Source organism: Peromyscus maniculatus, chromosome 15 (assembly GCF_049852395.1).
Source record: "Peromyscus maniculatus bairdii isolate BWxNUB_F1_BW_parent chromosome 15, HU_Pman_BW_mat_3.1, whole genome shotgun sequence".
In the NCBI taxonomy this organism is placed as follows: Eukaryota; Metazoa; Chordata; class Mammalia; order Rodentia; family Cricetidae; genus Peromyscus; species Peromyscus maniculatus.
In genome coordinates, this window is record NC_134866.1 from 7,763,193 (window position 1) to 7,783,706 (window position 20,514).

The 20,514-nt window shown below is 41.1% G+C and overlaps 1 protein-coding gene across 3 annotated transcripts in view; it reads right to left on the minus strand.

The window, feature by feature from the left end:
• Sema5a (semaphorin 5A) overlaps window positions 1-20,514 on the minus strand; it is a 474,447-nt gene that overhangs the window by 240,559 nt on the left and 213,374 nt on the right. For all 3 annotated transcript variants that reach the window (XM_042261366.2, XM_076551679.1, XM_076551678.1), the window contains one exon: window positions 8,529-8,628. In XM_042261366.2, the coding sequence (XP_042117300.1) occupies window positions 8,529-8,628 (100 nt within the window). The remainder of the gene's footprint in view (window positions 1-8,528; window positions 8,629-20,514) is intronic.

A 20,514-nucleotide genomic window follows, 5' to 3' on the forward strand; every position in this document is an offset into this window, starting at 1 on the left:
ATGCTGAAAGAACAGAGAGACAGAACAGGCTACAGCTAACCTCACCTTGCCAACTTCTCAGCTGATCCTGTTTCCTCAGACTGGAAGCCTCTGATCCTCAGATGGAATGAATCTCAGCTGAACTGCTGCTCAAGAGCCTAAAAGCTTAACCAGCTCTAGTTCCTGGTCCTCATGCCTTATATACCTTTCTGCTTCCTGCCATCATTTCCTGGGATTAAAGGCATGTGTCACCATGCCTGGCTGTTTCCAGTGTGGCTTTGAACTCACAGAGATCCCGATGTATCTCTGCCTCCAGAATGCTAGGATTAAAGGCGTGTGCCACCATTTTCTGGCCTCTATGTCTATCTAATGGCTGTTCTCTTCTCTGACCCTAGATAAGTATATTAGGGTGCACAATATTTTGGGGAACACAATATCACCACACCAACCACAGATAATCCCCCTCTCATCCCTCTTCCTGCTCCCCTCAGCCTTCCCCTCCAGCCCACCCTCCATCCCCTCCTCCAAAAAGGTAAGGCCTCCCACGAGGAGACAGCAAAGCCTGGTACACTCAGTTGAGGTAGGTCCAAGACCTTCCCTCTGCATCAAGGCTGTGCAAGGTGTTCCACCATAAGTAATGCACTCCAAAAAGCCAACTCATGCACCAGGAATGGATCCTGATCCCACTGCCAGGGGGTCCCCTTAAGCAGACCAAGCTACATAACTGTCTCATTTATGCAGAGGACCTAATCCAGTCCCAAGAAGGTTCCATAGCTGTTGGTCTAAAGTTCATGAGTTCCCACTAGTTTGTTTTGGTGTTCTCTGGTTGTTTTGGTTTCCCCATCATGATCTTGATGCCCCTTGCTCATAGAATCCCTCTTCTCTCTTTTTGACTGGATTCCTAGAGCTCAACCTGGTGCTTGACTGTGGGTCTCTGCATCTGCCTCCATCAATTACCGGATGAAGGCTCTATGCTGATAGTTAGGGTATTCATCAATCTGATTACCCGAATAGGCCAGCTCAGGCACCCATTCCACTATTGCCGGTAATCTAAGCTGGGTTCAGCCTTGTGGATTCCTGGAGACTTTCCTGGTACCAGGTTTCTCCCTATCCCCATGATGTCTCCCTCTATCAAGATATCGCTTCCATTGCTCTCCCACTCCATCCCTGTAAAAGTGTATCTTTAAGAGGAGACATTTTTAAAAATTGTGAGTCCATAGGTCAAGTTAATTAATCAAACAGACTATGCAGAAAAAGAAAGGAAAAGGTGGAAAGGGAATATAATTAAACTTTGTTTGGTCTGGACAAGACAAACCTTACTTGTCTTGTTCGTGAGAGTATACTTGGGAAGAGTGAACATACAGCAGGACAGGAAATAGGAAGTACAATTGTGTTTTTGTTCTAACTCAGGTGGTGACTGTGTCTTGTCCCCAGTGGCTGGGGTCCTACCTCACAATTGTACTCAACTGGCTAGTGTGAAAGAAATTGGCACCTAGGAAATGGAGGAGGAAAGGGAAAGGGGTCATCGCTTGAAGGAGAATAGACTCACTACTCCATCCATCAAATTCCTAGAATAGAGACAGAAACAAAGGTTTTACTGGGTAGTGCTGTGGATATCGCTCTGTATAAATAAAATGCTGATTGGCCAGCAGCCAGGCAGGAAGTATAAGTGGAACAAAGAGAGAAGAGAAGGGGGAAGTGGAAGGCTAGGACAGGGAGAGATGCTGCTGGCCACCACCATGAGAAGATGTTAAGATACCGGTAAGCCACGAGCTACATGTCAACTTATAGATGAATAGAAATGGGTTAATTTAAGGTATAAGAACAGATAGCAAGAAGCCTGCCATGGCCATACAGTTTATAAGTGATATAAGTCTCTGTGTGTTTAGTTGGTTGTGTGTGAGCAGCTGTGGGACTGGCAGGTGAAAGAGATTTGTCCTGACCTTGGGCCAGGCAGGACTGGAGAAAACTCCAGCTACAGGTTAGGAATGACTAAAACATTTGGATAGAAGTCTTCCAAGGTAAGGGAGATAAAAAGATTTTAAATTCTTGTCCTACACATGAGTTTTTGGTAGAAAAGATTCAAATCTGATATTTCTTACAAAACCCGTCTCTTTAAACAAACAAACCAAAACACACCCTTTTCTTATAAGTCTTTAAGACCTTGACTCTTTCATTCTGTCCTATCTTGAAATAAGAAGCTAAAATGGGAGGTAGTGTCTGTGCAGTGACTGTTGACTCAATAAGCCAGAGTTAGGTCCCTAGTACAAAGAATAATTATCCCACTTATCTCAAGCTCAAGTAACCCTGAAGACTAAATCCTCTACTGGCCTCAACAGTACAAAAATAAATTAATTTTGGCCACCTGCATGGTCTTAAACCCTTAAGAGGAAACTGTAACGAAAGGCTAAGAGAACTGGTAATGATCCAAAAGACTGCACTCCCTAGACAAGTCTACATACGATGTTATTTAAACAACTACATCTCACTAATATCGCCCAGTTATAAGGCTTCAGGCCTTGGCTCACTGGAGCACCTGGTGCAACCCAAGGAGACAGACCCTCTATTATTTTAACCTAAAAATTAAATGATAGCTCACCTTGAACCATGCTAATGAAGTAAAGCATCTTAAGCACCAATGCACTTAATACCGACTCCACGGAGGAAAAAGATAAGAAAAGAAGATGTAATTAAATCTAAGAGTAAAGGTTCAGGTGAGGTCATATAACCAAAAGGGGTAGGAATGAGCAGCACCGTTCCTATTTCTATCTCCAACTACTTCTCCTAAGTCATAATTAATGAGCACACAGCATCCTTATGGTCATCCCCTCCCCTCGGGTTTCTGAGCATGGTGGCACCACTGCTTCTTGGATTCACTCCCAATCACTGATTTCATCCCCTTGGCACTGTAATTTCATAAGCCTGACTAAGATACATCCTTCTAAATCAGGAAGAGATATGTCTGCTGGAAGCTGAACTGTTGATCCTGTAAACATTTCTAGGTTTACTTTAAATGATACAGTGCTTCCAGCAGGTTAAACCTTGCGGAAAATTTTAAAGCAAAAAACAGGGATTATCATTACCTGAAAAATGGAGAATGGCATTAGTCGATATTGGAAAAGTAAAGTTTATCTGAATCTAAAATAGCCTCTCTCTCACACACACACCTTCATTAGGAATAGTAGAATATTTGTTTTGTCTGGGAAAAACTCATTTTAAATAAACTGAAGCCTGTCTTCTTATTTAGCATAGTTTTAGGAGAACAGGCCTCTCTCCAAACAATTCACTGTGAGGTCATTAGGAAGACCCAACTCCCGTGTTCTGGCTTCCCATGTGAACAAGCCAGAACCAACTCAAGGCAAACCATCAAAGCAATGAAAGGCTCAGCTTGGTAGGAATGACAAGGTAGCCACTGTGTAGGAACATGCAGTTCAACCACTTATATACATTGTTTTTTTGCTTCAAAGAACAACTCAGAAAAATGCCCTTTCTTGGCTCCTCAGCCACACACAGTGAAGAACTAAATTGTTGGTGGTCTGTGATGCCCAGGGCATAGAACTATGAATATCCCATACAAACCCAGAATTTCAATGCATTTACGATTTTTAGCAGTTCTGAATACATGAAGTAAATTCAACCAGAAGTAAAGTGTGTGACTCATTCCTTGTCTTAATTTTCAGGTTTAGAGAGATAAACACGAGGAAAAACAAATGGTTAAAAAATGCACTGAAATTATTGAGCAACTCCACTCACTGTGGTTTCTGACGAAACTTAGCCCCATGTTGAAAGCATTTGGTCTAATAACTATTTAGTTTTCCTATAAAAACATACAAAACAAAGAGCCAGGCTGATTGTAATCTATACCATTTTCTGTGCAGGAATACAAAGACATATCATCTGCTATATAGAAAAATGTTTACTAATTGGAATGGTGACGCAGGAGCTGGAATGATCGATCCAGTGTGCAAAATATGCACCCATAAAGGGGTCCTGACATTAGTCCATGTGCACAGCTATGGGTGGATCTGTACTGAGGTCAGGTCTGTAGGGCTGGTCCTCACATTAGATCATGTGTATAAGGAGACTTACACATACCCAGCATCTGTCTACTTGGTATAGTCATAGTGTTACCATATTGTGATAGATTTCTGATAAAATTAAAACCCAATATTTCCATAAAAATAAATCATTAAATTTGATCATTAAGTCATGATCATTATCTGATTCACTTATAAGGTTTCTGGGTCCCAGTCTCACCACCTTATATACACAGATGGTTGAGTCATCTAGACTGTGGGTTGGTTTGTGAACACTAACAGGGTCCTTTCTGACTAAAACACCACAGGTTGCAAATAGGCCCATCACATAGAAAACTGTAGAGGAAGAATAAGGGCGTCAGAAAGTAAATATGGAAAGTGAATAATTGACAGCATAGGAAACAAAGAATTTAAAAGAAAAACATTTGAAAAACAAGATAGATATTGAACTGTGCTTTCATTTAGAAAGCCCCTTAGAAGACAAATGTCCAAATAGCCACAAAGGAAACCTCAATTTCTTCCCCATTGCTGTATGGCAAAGACACTGCAGGCGCTGTAATGATGCACTCCTTCATGACAAGTGCCCAGCATTTTGTATTATTAAATGCGACTAACTTGCAAATAACTGGTACCACACATCATGCTGTGTGCATCACGTCACCTGTCATTTGCAATCATCATTCAAGTCTAATACATGGCACCTATCCCTGTGATTCGGGACCATCATTTGTCACCCATTAGATAGATTCTTAGGCACAAGAACTCAGTTGCAAAATAAAAATGTTATCTCCCTCTCTGACATCTGTCGCTACGATTCTGTGCACGGCAAACTGAGGCTTGTAGCTTGTGAAGTATTATGACTGCCATTCCTTTCACAATTATCCACAAAAAAACCCTGAGCAGTTGCATATTCTTTTGCCTTGATTTTCTTTTCTTCTTTCATTCCATGAAATTGATTTCAGTAGGTTTTGTGGCAAGAAGTATATAGCTGCCCGACACATATTATCCTAAGAATGGAAACACATGGGAGTCAAATACCACAAGCAAATAACTGAAAGGTGAATTGTGGCTGTCTCTGGAAGTGTTGATTTCCTTATGTCTTACTGCATTTTCCACATTCCCTTAGAAGGAAGATGGCCAAGTGTAATGGTTGCAAACGCGAACATTATTAAATTTTCAAGAAGCAGGAGCAAAGAAGGATTTGAACGCCAATACATTTAAATTCGTATGAAAGTCACCATACACCTTGGAAATGGTAAATGAGTGAGCCTTTCTAGAAATTGCATGGATTCCAATTCAAATCCCTTCTGGTGCCCCATAAGCACAAATTGCCTGAAGAGGTATTTTTCTTCTGCTGCACAATAAGCTCTCCTTATCAAAGAGTGCTAAGGATCTTTAACTGACTTCACTCTTGGGGACATAAAGCATCGCTGATATAAAGGGAAACTGGCCCAGAAATGGTTTCACAATATCTAGGGCTAACTATGAACAAAATAAATAGGCCTGTTCTGTTTTTCCACAGTTCATATTTTTAAACCATTACTGGTTTCTGAAAAAGCACACATGCTATCCAAACTTGTCTTGCTAGGTCATGCCTTCCCAAAAAGAACCCGAGGGCTGGGCTATTTTTAAAATTTCATAAGTGGTCAGACTCCCTCCCAAATGCGCTGAGCCTAATCCCACCAAATTTCCTAGATGGAATTCCTGCCCTCCTCCTTCAGGGTTATCTGCCTGAAATGTGTATGTGCATAAACGTGGATTCATCTGGAAGGTGCAGGGCTTCATCACACTGTGGGCTTGCTGGGAACCTGTTAATGTGGCAACAGTTTGTCATGGACTGTTTTATTAATCTTCACAACATCTGGAAGGGGTGAAAACTATTTTATCAACTTTAAAGATAAGGAAATTACACCCAGAAGCGGGCTCTTGGTCACGGAGCTTGGGAAGCCTAGCCCATTCCTTCTTTCTTCATTTATCAGGTACCCACAATATATTAAGCATTGTTCTAGAGTCTAAGATACAGCCTGTGCCCTAGGGGCTCCAGGCTCTCAGAGCATACTTACTATAAAATACTATGTTTTGCTTATCTGAAATTCAGGTGTCACTGAGCATACTGCATTTTTGTCTGTATTCACCTTACACTGGCCACCAGGGTGACTCAGGCACTGGTCCATTCTCTTCCAGAGGAACTGGGCTTGGAAGGCAATGCTATGAAGACCAGCAGAGCAGCTCAAATAGGGACATCCAGGGACAATGTTCCATTGAGAACCATATCTAGCTGCTACAGCACCCAGAGCAGGCCCAGGAGACAGCCTGTCACAATCTTCAGTTTATGTGTGTCTTCTCACATCCCTTAAGAGAAGCTGGTATCGTGACCAAATGCCAGATTTTTCAGTCCTACAGAGATGGTGGAGACTCTTGAGCGAAGCTAATGAAAAGCCTTTTTAAAAGATTTGAAAGAGTGGGGGATGCAGGATCAACATGGGCTGGGATCATATTTGTACCTGCTTTTGAGAAAAGGGTCTGTTCCTGTTAGGTCACAGTCAAATGCAAGCCTTGAGGTGGGTAGCCTCTTGCCTTCTCATGTTCATTCCAAATGTAACTATCTACAGGTCATTCTAACCCTGTTTTCCTGAAATTTCCTACAGATGCAGAAAGAGACAAAATCTGAGATTAAGCTTGTTGCATGGTCTGATATCTTTGGGGTTCTACAAGGAGGAAGGCACTATGCTACATTTTAATGAAACAAAAAAGCAAACAAAAAAGGCTTGACCCAAACTCTGATACCTAAGAAAAAGATGGCCCTTGTGAAGAAATAATACAATTACCTCAACAGTGTAGTCAGAACAGTAGATCCTTGAGAACTAATGGAACAGGGCAAAGCAGGTAAATGTTCAAGACCAGTAGAGGACATTGAGTCAGGTCCTTCTCTGTGAGAAGGATGTAGCCAAGAAGAAAAAAAAAATGGCGTGGGTCGATTGAGGAATTAGCCAGTATTAAAGAAAAAAAGTAAACCCGATCCTGGAAGAAAGAAAGTGTACTGTATAGCTATGGGAAACCTAATAATTCCATAGGCCTAGACCATGTGGGAAATTATGAGACAAGAGACACAAGGCAGAGTATTGCCAGTCACACCAGAGAGCCAATTCGTGTCCAATGGTGCTCCCAAATGCAGACATTACATAAAAGAGGATGTTAGCTATGGTTACAAAAGGAGAAGAAAAATCTAGAGACCGGGAGACCCGTTTAAAACCTTTGCAATGTATAGCCCACACTCTGAGTGATGGAATGTGATGAGATCAACACTGGAAACCCCCTTGTCCCATCAACTGTAGAAAGTGAGAAAAAAAGACACCAAGAATTTGTCTGGTTCACACCCACAGCCTCGTCACAACTGTCCCATGCAGCACCCACCCAACACTGTGACCCAGGATACCTTCTCTCCATTCACTTACAGTTACAGTTGCTTATCACACAACCTGTGCATTGAAAGCATGCATTAGAGCTTCTACGAAGCCACAGGTGAATTGTAGTGTAAAGAGTTGAGTCGGTGACCCCTTATGCCCTTCCCAAATGCTCTGACATAGGCTCTAAAGGAGATAATTCTTGGAGATATTCTGTTTATCTGTTAGACCCAGAACACAATTTAAATTGAGCTTCACTCTGGTCTATACAGGGATTTTCAAATTGTCTATCTAAAATTTATATTTCTTATTATGTACAAATGTATCTGATATAAAAGATGCTCAAAATGCCTTCCGTGGGTTCCAGAAGAATCCATATTTATGTATGGCATGTTCCTGAATGTAGGAATTACCCACATTTTCAGAGGAAATATCAGTCAGAATGATGGAGAAAACTCTACATCTGGGAGTTGGGCCCCTGTGCCCAAATACACACAGGTGCTGACAACACACAGGAATCTGATCACCCCCAGGAGACATTGTGATATTTCCTTTGAATTCTCAACTTCCTGGCATTGGGCTATTCAGGGACACTAAAAAAAGAAAAAAGAAAAAAAAAGGTGGTGGTGGGTGTTTAGAAGTACAGGCACGTGGGGGTTTACGGTCTCTTGAACTCTACTGAAAAACACACACAAGTCAAGAACATGTTTTCGTGGATCAAAGTGCCTAGGTTTGAAACTGGGGCCCATCTTTCACAGGGTGTATGCTTCTGGACAAGTTGATTTACTTTTTGCTTCACTTTTCTCATCTCTAAAGTAAGAACAGAAGCCAGAAAGAACCCTCCTCTGGGCTTGTGGTCTGAACAGTTTCATGAGCTCAGATCTGAAGACTTGCTGCAGCAGGGAGGGGCTGATCCACACTTGGAGTCAGGAGCTCACCCCCTCCCTTTCTGAGGATGTACCACATGTCATACACATAACACTTCATTCTTAGATGAAATTACATTATTCAGTACACAATGATTTCAGCCCAGAAACCCAGGTATCATTGCACAGATATACAATGAAATCAGAAAATATCTGTGGAGGCAAAACCCAGTGTCTCTTACCTTGCTCCTACGACAAGTTCTTTCTGTCCTGGGTCAAAGGTTAACCTCGAGAAATCCACAGCATTCTCTGCTCTGAACTCCCGTAACCAGGGGCCAATTTCTAAATATGAAAAATAAAAAATAAAAAATGAAAAAGGTAAAAAACACAAATGATCTTTCTCCAGGATGACAGAGAGGGTGCATCAGGTAGCAAGCAGAGCAGCAAGGACTCAGAGCTCCCCTGGTACAATCATTGGGTACCACTGGAGGCTTTTTTTTTTAATTAGGAGATCACAGAATCCATACATTAACCTGTAAAACACAGAAGGTGGCCACTCAATAAAGAGAAATGCAGACCTCAGAGCTTGGCTGTGATTTACAAGGCAAATGTGCATTTTCCTGTTGGCTGCAGATGAGCATTCGCACTTCACATGACCTATCAGAGGAACAAGGAATGATAACGACTATCGCCTGTCAGACTCCAGGGCTGAGGCCTGCACACTGCCCAACCCCACCAGGCTTAGAAGCAAGGATAAAGCATGGGCACTTCTGCCTCTTTCAAATGTATGTTTCCATCCCGGGACAATTAGATTTCTATTTTGGCCCTGTAATTAGACTTATTAAACACATTTGGCCCTCTATGGATGAGAAATTTGCAGCTACTCAATTGCAATGCTCAATTGCAGTATTTCTAAGGGAAATTAGGAAACAGCCACTCTGAGGGTCCAGGCTCTTTCTTCTTTTTTTTTTTTTTAATTTTTACAAGCACTGTTAACTCTTCTTAGAAGTTAACTTATCAGAGTCTGATGGTGATGAAATGACAGTGTGTGAAGCGGGATGTAACGCTGCTTCTGAGCCATGCCTCATTCCTGGCACTGAAGAAACACACAGTACATTGCTTGCCAGTTTCAGGGTACCTTCTCTCCTTCCTTGGCAACCAACCATATAATCGGATGTTCTTTTTCTCTGATTTAGTGTTTGAATAATGTCATACTGACTAAATGGGCATATGCTAACTGTCAAACCAATGCTGTTATTGGTTTAAAGAAGGACAATAGTTTCCTTGAACAGACACTAAAGATGAAAACAGATCTAGTATAGAAAACTCTTCCCATATAACATGTACTACAGAGGTAGCCTCATGTTTGGATAGCAAAATATCTTCACTATCAGTTACTGGGGAGTTGAATTTGATTGAAAGTTATTTTCCTCTTAAAGAAAAGCAGGTCTAAGCTTATACACAGGCTTGTTTATGAAATTTTAACATATATGCTACTCCAAATTCTTCTTGGCATTTTACACACTTTTTTTGCATGTTTACCATAAATCAGCTAAAACTACTCATTTATAACTAGGTATATACAATACACCAGTGTTGTAATATATTATTAGTAAATGATCCTTCTGAGAAATTATGATGCCATTAGGGAAATAGCACTAATGCCCCTATAAACATAAATATAATTTATAAATATCTGTAAGGCTCTAGGAATTATACAACAGAGAGGAGAGGCTGATGGGAATAATGGGAAGGAAGAGTCACCCAGAATCACAGGGCAGCTGCTCTAGAGGAGCAGGCAAGGAAATAATATTCAGACCACAGTGTCCCTCTGTACCAACCTCATATGGAGATCACACTTAAAGAAAAAAAAAACTTTGCTTTTGTCTCGTTTTAATTATTTAATTTAGTTTTATTTTATGTGCATTGGTGTTTTGCCTGCATGCATGTCTGTGTGAGGGGTCTGTACTGTCTTCCTGGAAGTGGAGGTGGTTGTGAGCTGGCATGTGAGTACTGGGAATTGAACCTGGGTTCTCTGGAAGAGCAATCAGTGCTATTAACCACTGAGCTACCTCTCCAGTCCATCATCTAACCATCTTTATTCTAACATGAGGACCATGGTTTCCTCTCTCTGTATCTCATATAACCATCCTTACTATGACAGTACTTCCAGGTAACGGGAGATTAAAACCAAAGTTCTGGTGTCTACAGCACAGAAGCAGAGCCTTGGACGTGGTGGCCTTTGAGGAAGGTGGGAAGTTAAAGGTTAGGAATGAGTGAGTCCATTCAAGAGTTGGTGAATTAATAAGGAAGGAGTAAAGATGAAGAATGAAGAAAAGAAAAAAGTAATAGCAACTTAAGAAATGCTGGACTGGAAATCGAGAGGTATACTTAACATGTAAACTATAGGGAAATTCAGGTACAGTGTATGATATCTGGGCTTTACAGCAGATGTCACAAGAAAGCATCTATAAGTTTTCAAGAGAGCACTTAATTTACCGAATCAAAGATCCTGGGAATAGGAATGGGCCATTGACAGAGAGGATGCTGTGCAAAGTGTAGAGAAAGAGGAAGAATACCAGATACTAAAAACACTAAATATCATAGAATTTAGGTAGTTACCATGAAAATGGAAATGCAAGAGGTGCTGGGAGGGTCTTTGTCAGACTGGTGATTAGAGGTGAGACCAAGGAGGGGAAATTAAAGGAAACAAAACATTTTCAGGTCAAACCAAGGAGGTCAGAGGGCATGAGCTGATTTACTGAAAGGTCATGGATTCAACTGCAGCCAAAAGAATGTCACCCATTAAAATGGACAGGTGGACTGCAGAGACATCTTCACATATCACTAAGACCAGAAGAGCTGACATGATGCTTAAATTCAAAAGCATCACCATTTAGAGGAGAAACCCACAAACAAAGAGCCCTGATCTAGACTCCCAGGCTGGAGGGAGTGCATCTCACTTCATTCACCATAACTTGCAAGCTCCAGAGGCAAGAACTCAGGCCCTCTCCCAAATATAAGAGGGGGGAAAATTAACAGAGCCAAGGCTGACCTTGCTTGTTGGTAGAGAAATGCAAACCAAGGGAGAGCAGAAAACATTATTACAAATATCAGAAAATAACCAGCTGGCTTTGTTCAGCATCCATTCATCAGTTCAAAGTGGGACAGTGGAGACAGGAGGAGCCAGATGAAAGCAGCACTTCATGCTTGGGCTTCTGTTCTGAAGACCGGCAACAATAACAAAACAATGGTGTTTCTGAAAACATTCCCAAGAAGTAAAAAGAGAAGCCGAGCCAGAAAAAGAAAACGAGATAACAGTATCATGGTCAGTGTTGTTCCATTTCGTTAATTGAAATTCAAATGTGCCTCCCCCGTAAAACAAACAAAACAAAACTGTACTTTTACAGGAGCAACACTCACTCAGAAATCAACCTAACTGTATAATTTCTTCATTTTGATTGTCGATTGCATTCCTGATCAACGTTGGTCTGCCTCAACCTTGTGTATCTTATACCCTTACTTCTTACTGAATCCATTAGGGCGCTTGTGGGAACTTCTGCACAGACCAAGCTCTCGAAATAAACCCCTAAATGCACAAACCACAACTTCTCAGTCTTCTCCATCCTCTCCTGAAGACCAGGGCTCTGATTTTTGCAAAATCTCATCTCTTTAATTCCTTTATTCCCTTTCCTATGTCAGTCCTTTTACCCTTTTAAGTCTCCAGTAATAACCAAGTCACTGCCCTTCAGCATGTAGAACTCTATCTAGTAAGAAACACTTTAAAGCTGATTTGGTTGCACTATTTTGCTATTAAAAGCACATAAACTAATTGTATAATGAACTCTAACATATGGTAGGCTAGAGCGATGGGAAGATTAGGTTTATGTGTATTTTGGCCAAATCTACAAGGCATATACAATGTAAACATTTCATAAGTTATTTCAGACAAAAAGGAAAAGCTTCCCAATTCAGTTTGAGGTTGTAATTATTATAATAATCTAAGTGGTAAGGCTGGATCAGTAGCATTCTAAAAATTGAACCTAGAGATCAACTGAGAACACAGCTTAAAATATATTAAAGAAATGTATATAGTATCAGCAAATCAGATATATGTGTGCACATACAAATACACATGGAAACATACATATATTCACGAACACACACACATATATGCACATACATACATAATGTATTCATATGGGACATAGGTAATTAGACTTATCTAAGAAATGTAAGACCCTGCAATCCTAGCATCAGAAAACATGTAATTTACCTTCATGATAACAGATGTCAATAACAGCAGTAAGTCATTATCAATATCACCTTCCAAAATTCATAAAATAAACAGAAACAGTCTAGCTAGGGAAGTTCAAGTTGAGGTGGGGCATAACACAAATCTTAAAAGGTCTTATTAATAAAATCAACCCTGAAGCCAGGTATTTCTGGAAGATCAGAGAAGCAGAACAAGCCTCAGCTTCCTCACCTTGCCAATTCCTCAGCTGATCCTGTATCTTCAGACTGGAAGCCTCTGGGTCCTCATCCAAATGGATCTCAGCTGAACTGCTGCTCAAAAGCCCAAAAGTTTAACCAGGCTCTAGTTTTTGGTTTTCATGCCTTTTATACCTTTCTGCTTCCTGCCATCACTTTCTGGGATTAAAGGCATGAGTCACCATGCCTGGCTGTTTCCAGAGTGGCTTTGAACTCACAGGGATCCAGACAGGTCTCTGCCTCTGGAATGCTAGGATTAAAAGCATGTGCTACCACTGCCTAACCTCTATGTTTAATATTGTGGCTGTTCTGTTCTCTGACCCCCAGATAAGTTTATTGGGGTGCATAATATATCAACCACAATGGGGCAGGAGAGAAGCCTCAAGAGACTGCAAAGCTGGTAGAAAATGAGTTTTGGGGTTGGTCAAGAAAGGCGAAGAAGAGAGCAGAGTGAAGAGACATCCTAGAGCACTCCATGAGCTGAGGGGATACAAGTTTCATCAATATTCCTATGCTCATTGCTGCAAAGGGCTGATTTTCTTTCTTCCTCCTCTGATATTGCTGAAATATGCATATGATGAAAGGGACCTTAAGTACAACAGATAACAGGAGCATTGCTGAGAAGTGGAATGATACAAAACTTGCAAGTCCCAACTGAGTACCTGGGTCTCATTATGACACCCAGTGAACACCCTGGAAGACTCAACCTTTGCACAAGCATGATTATTGACACATGTAATGATTTTCTACCACAAAGTCAGATGAGTTGATTTTTTTTGAGTTCTTATGACAACATAAGCTCCATATTACATTTTGCCAATATTTTACCAAACGTATACAAATTCTGCTTTTAAAAGGTATGTGGCTTGCACTTTTAAGAAAACTATTTTATTGTCGTAAGTGATGGATAACAAATTTGTTCAAAAGTAATTGGGAACTTTAAACTGTATGCTGGCTAGAGAGATGCAAGTCAGTGCTCCTTCCTTATGCAGGAGAGATAATTGGAAGAACTCTTACCTCAAGCAAAAACATTCTAGAGATAGTGCAGGTAATAATGCCATAAGCTGATATCTGAAAGTATGGCCAAAGGGGGATCCTGTTGCTAAGGACAATAGTAAATCCAGACGGGGTGGGCTGCAGCCTGCAATACCAACTCAGCAACCCAGCTTGGCTTCATTGGTCGAAGTGGATAAGTGTGGATAAGGGCGGGCATGGTATAGTTCCAATTTCATCCCACATTCTTTCACTCTTCAGTTTATTGCAGGACAGAGAAAAAATATTGCAAAACATCGGTGGGCACTGAGTTCACACTGAAATCAGAATCACAGTGCACACTTCGTGAGGACTGGCGATGGTAGGAAAATATTCCCCAAGCCACAGACAGAAAGTAATGTGCATCAGACAAAGAAGTTGAAGCACAAAACAAAACCTATTGTTGCTATGTCTCATGAAGCTACGTGGCTAACGCTCTGCCATTGAAGCGATGCATGGACAATACACAGCAGGACCACGGGCACCAAATGAGGTAACAGATAATATAAGCAGGATGGCTGGTTCTAGGTTCTGTTACGGGCAACCCGCAAATCTGCCTCTCCATAGTTCTCTTTATCATAGGTGAGAAAATTGAAGCATGGTGAGGAAAGTCATGCTTAGATCAAAAGCCAATGACATAGAAACTCAACTAGTCATGGAGCTGTACTATGGAAAACTCAATAGACATAAAAATGCAGCAGTACATTTCCGAAGTTGCAAAACAAAAGGAAAACCAGCAACCTCTTCATTTCAAAAGTAAATGTATTCCTATTGATATATTGTTAAGCAAAATCAATACCCACTTGGTTCTCAACTGCAGACTACAGAACAGTGAAATGCAGCCTTAGAAAGCCGGGCTTACAAAGCCAATCTCTCCTTCAGCTTGCACACAGCATCTACTGCTTTTTCTATTGTTAATAATGATCTGCATATCAATCAGGATCTGAGGAGGAACACTCTCAGAGGTGGGGAGAAGGCTCATGAAATTCTGACAACCTGTGTTCTTCCCATTCCCCAGAATCCACATAAAAATTCCTACATATCTGGGCACACATCTGCAATGCCAGCACTCCTACAGAAAGGGAGGAGGTAGAGGCAGAGACTCTTCTGACATTTATAGGCTAGCTTGTCTTGCATACAGTGCTAAACAACAAGAGGCACTTTCTCAAACAATATGGAAGGCAAAGATTGACACCCAAGGTTGAAAGCTGGCCTCTGACCTCCACACGAATGCCAGGGCACATATTCATTCACTCCTAGGATCACACACACACACACACACACACACACACACACACACACACACACACACACACACACAGAGGCACATATACACATATGCACACACCCCATTTACCATGTCCACTAGCCAGGTTTTAGGATCCAAATGTCTTTTGCAAGTATTAAGGATGAAAATGCCTTACCATGTACAAATCTGCCTTATTGTAATGAACAAGATTCTGCAACAAGAAGACAGGGGTTGAATACATTGAATCCAACAGCTAAAGATCTATGCCGTCAATCATGAAGTGCTGATGTGTGAGTGTGTATGGGGGTGGGGTGTCACAGTCAACTATGGAGTGCTGATGTGTGAGTGTATATCCGGGTGTGTGTGAACCACACACTGTCCTGAAGATGTAAGAGCTGACTCTTAGCTGGTGTCAGCACAGCAGAAAGGAGAGTGCAGGGTGGAGTACACAGAACATTCTGGAAAGTCCTTTTTACTCCCTTTTTCCTGAGGTGTAAAAAGATAATCTTACCTTAAAGTTAGTTAATACTCTTTAAAGTTGGCAAGCCTCTCTCTTTTGTGGACTTTATTTGCAGCTTTTGTGCATTACAAAACCTGCCCTGTCAACACAATCGAAGCTAAGACTATGATTAAAAACTCAGGGAGTGAAGTGTGTTAAAGCTGCACCAAAAATAGGGTAGCAGGTCTGTACTGGTTTGCTCCACTGCTTCCTGCTTGCTAACTGTTCCCTCTCTTTCCCTACAGCCCCCTTTTCTAGACATCATCCTATGTCATGTGCAAAAGTCAAGTTCCCTTTGAGCAGTAGTCAATGCTCCATGCCAAGAAACATCCCTAAAACGAGAATCGCAAGGAGTTCAGCCCCCAAGTTCTTTTTGAAATTCTTTAAAAGGCTACAAAATATTTCAGCTCCCAAACTTCATGTGTTCGTCTATCTAGGAGCAAGTCAAAACAAAATATTTCATCAGGGCTCAACCATTCATCACTTAACCTACTGAGAGGTAGAGTACTGCCTCTACAGCCACTCCAGCTCTGAGATTCCATTCGTTTCTGTAATTTCCCCGCCCATACAACAAATACTTGAACTATCATAGGAACTCAATGTCAACAGCAGCAGAGTTTCAAGCAACTATGGGCCCAGGTACTTCTGAGTTATACATGACACGCAGAGTAAGAGGTAATAAGGGTCAGTTCTCAGAAAAATGCTTCAGGGAATACCTCATGAATGCGATTCACCTTTTCTCCTGCTTAGAATTGTTAAGACCTTTGTAATTTTCTACTTTACTAAATCCTTCATCACAATTTCCTTATGATAAGGACCAACGTGGTCAGGGGCTGGCTTTAATTGCTGTTAACTCTCCCAAGAAGCAATTTATGCTCAATATTTTAGAAAGAAGTTTCAAGAATCCATATGCAATGTAAATTCTTGAAATTCTAAGCTAACATCAGTCTGAAACCACCCCGTCCATTCCCCATGAAGATAGTCCTCAGCCTGCTCCATCTTAAATTTGTGAGCCTGTCCTGCAGAAGGGTCTTCGTCTTGCATTGTGACCCGTAACGTATGACTGTAAGCTATAAAAACTAATTGCAAAATCTTAATGTTTTGCCAGGGGACATTAAAAAGTAATTTCCTTTAGATTTATGACTTTAGAATCACCAATGCTGATAATTCTACTAAAATTGGGAAAACGAGTACTTTCTATTCAATGGGTACTGTTTTCCCTGCCACCTCTCTCTCATCCCACCCCAGTGCCAGGAGTAGCCAAACAACCTGCCATGTACTGTGGCCATGTAAGCCACAGTAACTTGAAGTCTGGCAAGTGTTAAAAGAGCCAAACGGGCCGGGCGGTGGTGGCGCACGCCTTTAATCCCAGCACTTGGGAGGCAGAGCCAGGCGGATCTCTGTGAGTTCAAGGCCAGCCTGGGCTACCAAGTGAGTTCCAGGAAAGGCGCAAAGCTACACAGAGAAACCCTGTCTCGAAAAAAACCAAAAAAAAAAAAAAAAGAGCCAAACGGCTCTAGGTAGTATCAAAGATTGCAGAAAACCATTTGGAGACATCTTAGTTCACATAAGCTTCTGCCACATTCACAAATTTGTCAGATCTCCACTATTAGGACAAAGTTCACTGGCTTTAGCCATAATGGTCTCCTTCTGCCCAATCCTTATACCTTATGCTCAGTTTCTTTTCTTTCTTCTGTTACCTGAAAATCACATTCTAATGTAACCCACCACCTCTGCAGATTTCAGAAGCAAGCTCTAAGAACCCAAGAGATATGCCACATTATTAAAAGAAGTCTCTGTGCTTGGAGAGATGTCTAATAAGTCCCAAGGTGACGTCTTGGCAGAAACAGAGACTCCAGGTATGCACCAGAACCAGAACATTTTTTCCAAGACAGACCCACATTTTCCCCAGAACTTTTCATTACAATAATGTGCACCAACAATACTGGGGAGCCCAGCTATTCATTTATGTGGCCATGAATATTTATTAAGTCATTGCTATATAAAAGAAACTACTGCAGTTACTGACTGGGAAACAAAGTCACAATTATAATTTAGCTTCAAAAGAATAGACACTCACAAGAAAGATAAACTGAAGAAATATCCCTAAAACGAGAATCGCAAGGAGTTCAGCCACCAAGTTCTTTCTGAAATTCTTTAAAAGGCTACAAAATATTTCAGCTCCCAAACTTCATGTATCTGTCTATCTAGTAGCAAGTCAAAACAAAATATTTCATCAGGGCTCAACCATTCATGGGCCCCATGAGGGAAAAAATAAGGTAATAAATGCTTTAGTGCAGCTCTGTCCAACAAAAATGTTATACACGTCATTTGGAAAGTTTTAGTGACCACATTTAAAATGCTAAAAATGTAGGTAAATTCATTTCTATACTATGATTCAATTTACTTAGAATATTTGGATATTACCCCAAATGAAGCTTACTATGTAGTTTTTATTGTTTATCTACAATATCTTTGAAGTTCTATGTGTATATTCTCTGGGGGGACACGGGGAGAGCATGCTTGTACAGGGGTTTGAAGCAGTGCACAGGTATGATGGTGCATGTGGATACTAGAGGCCAGCCTTAGTTGTTTTTAGGAGTCAAACACTATTTTCTGAGGCAGAGTCTCTCACCAGAACCTGAGATTTTCTGATTAGGCTAGGCTTGCTGGTCAGGAAGCCCCAACAATCAACTATCTTTATCTCTCCAGCACTGGGATTAAATCACATACTACCATGCCCAGCTTTTCAGATGGGTGCTGGGGATCAAACTTAGGTCCTAATGTTTGTGCAAACAAACACTACCAACTGAGCCATCTTCCCAAACTAATCAATGCATTTCCCCATACTTATTGAACCTCTTTAGTTAGAGTGGCCACATCTCACTCCGTACCCGTACACAGCTAGTGTCTTCCCTTTGGCACAGCACACATCAAAGATTCTAAGAGCAAGCTCCCTTGATAGCACAGAAGCCTTGTTCTATGATTATGTTAGAGGCTGATCCTAATCAAACTTCACCCCATTCTCCACACACACTGTTGGAACAGTTTGTCTAGAAGCTCAGGTGCAGAACTTTATATCTGGGGGAGAACTAATCAAATTAGAAATTGTTTCTTAACATGCTGGTTCAGTAGGTCTAAAGCATTCAACCCAAATACACTCAAAAAAGAATCTATGTTTTGATTGAGTCTTTGACATTTATCCCTTTCTGATGGGAATTATTTTCTTTAATTTACCTGAGAAAATTAATCCATGCTGTATACTCTACATTAGCAAGGTGGACATGGTGTCTTTGGACATGTTGTGTGAGTATGACCTCTGGAGGGGACAGTGTGGTATTGTATTCCCCCAAATATTGTGCATGCTAATAAACTTACCTGGGGTCAGGGACAGCAGCCACAATATTAAACATAAAGGATAGGCAGTGGTAGCACATGCCTTTAATCCTAGCATTCCAGAGGCAGAAATCCATGTGTTCAAGGATACAGACAGGCATGGTGACTCATCACGACTTTAATCCCAGAAAGCAAGCCTTTAATCCCTGGGAGTAGTGGTAAAAAGCAGAAAGGTATATAAGGTGTGAGGAGCAGAAACTAGAAGCATTTGGCTGGTTAAGCATTTTGGCTGGTTTAGCTTTCGGGCTTCTAGCAGCAGTTCAGCTGAGAGCCATTGGGATGAGGACACAGAAGCCTCCAGTCTGAGGAAGCAAGACCAGCTAAGGATCCAGCGAGGTGAGGTAGCTGTGGCTTGTTCTGTCTATCTGATCTACCAGCATTGACCACAATAACTGGCCTCAGGTTTGATTTTATTAATAAGAACTTTTAAGATTCATGCTACAGGACAGAAAGATATAAACATAGATCTGTCAGGCAGAAGCCCCATGTACAATATATAAACCTTCAGTGGAAACACAGGCCATCAAAGCAAGGTGAGTCTCTCTGGTGGGCAGTTTGTAAACGCTTTGTAAAATGGGACCCCTGGGAGAATTTGGCACTGTGTATAGAATTCTGCATGTATCTCCTGGACTTTGTCAGATGTGTCTGCGCTGTGTAGTATTGGTCAACGTGACACAAACTGGAGAGACTCTGAAACACAGAACCTCGGTTAGAAAAATTCCTCCATCACACTGGCCTGTGTACATATCCATGGGTCATTTTCTTGATTATTAATTCATGTGAAAGCCCTGGGCAAATGGGTCTCAAATGAGTATGAAAGGTAGCCGAATATGAGAGCAGAAGCTAGCTAATAAGCAGCATTCCTCAGTAGTTCTGTTTCTGCTCCTGACTGAGTTTCTCAACTATCTTCCCTCATTGGAAGACTGTGATTGAGATGTGTAATAGAAGTAAACCCTTTCCTCCAGGAGTGGGCTGTGGTCATGGTGTTTATCACAGCAATAGAAAGCAAACAAGGACAGTTCCATTGATCTTTAATAATCTCAATCAACATACTTTCAATTTAGAAAAACATATTTGAAAGAGTAACAGTTTCTTTTCATATTGCCAGTCCTTCTAGTTAATTATCAAACCTAGAAGTTTTGTAAATTCCTATCATCCCCTCTTTCTATGATAAACACCATACATAATAAAAACTATATATGAATTTCTGGATGGTATTCAATTAGAACAACTGGATTAAATGAGTCAGAAATATATACAAATTACTAGCTGATTTTGGTGATTGAGTTATTAAGAAGAGATCCAAGTTCTCTTAAATTGAATCACAAAGATGATCATGTTAAGAGAAATAAGCCAGATGCAGAAAGACAACTATTGAGTTCTGTATCAGTCACTTTTATGTTGCTGTGATAAAACACCAAGATCAAGGGAGCTTGCAGAAGGAAAGATTCACCTGGGCTGTGGTTCCAGAGTGGTTAAGAGTCCATCACGACAACTGGGAGGCAGCAGGCAAAGAGGCTGGAGCAGCTGTCTGAGAACTCCCATCAGAAAACCACAAACA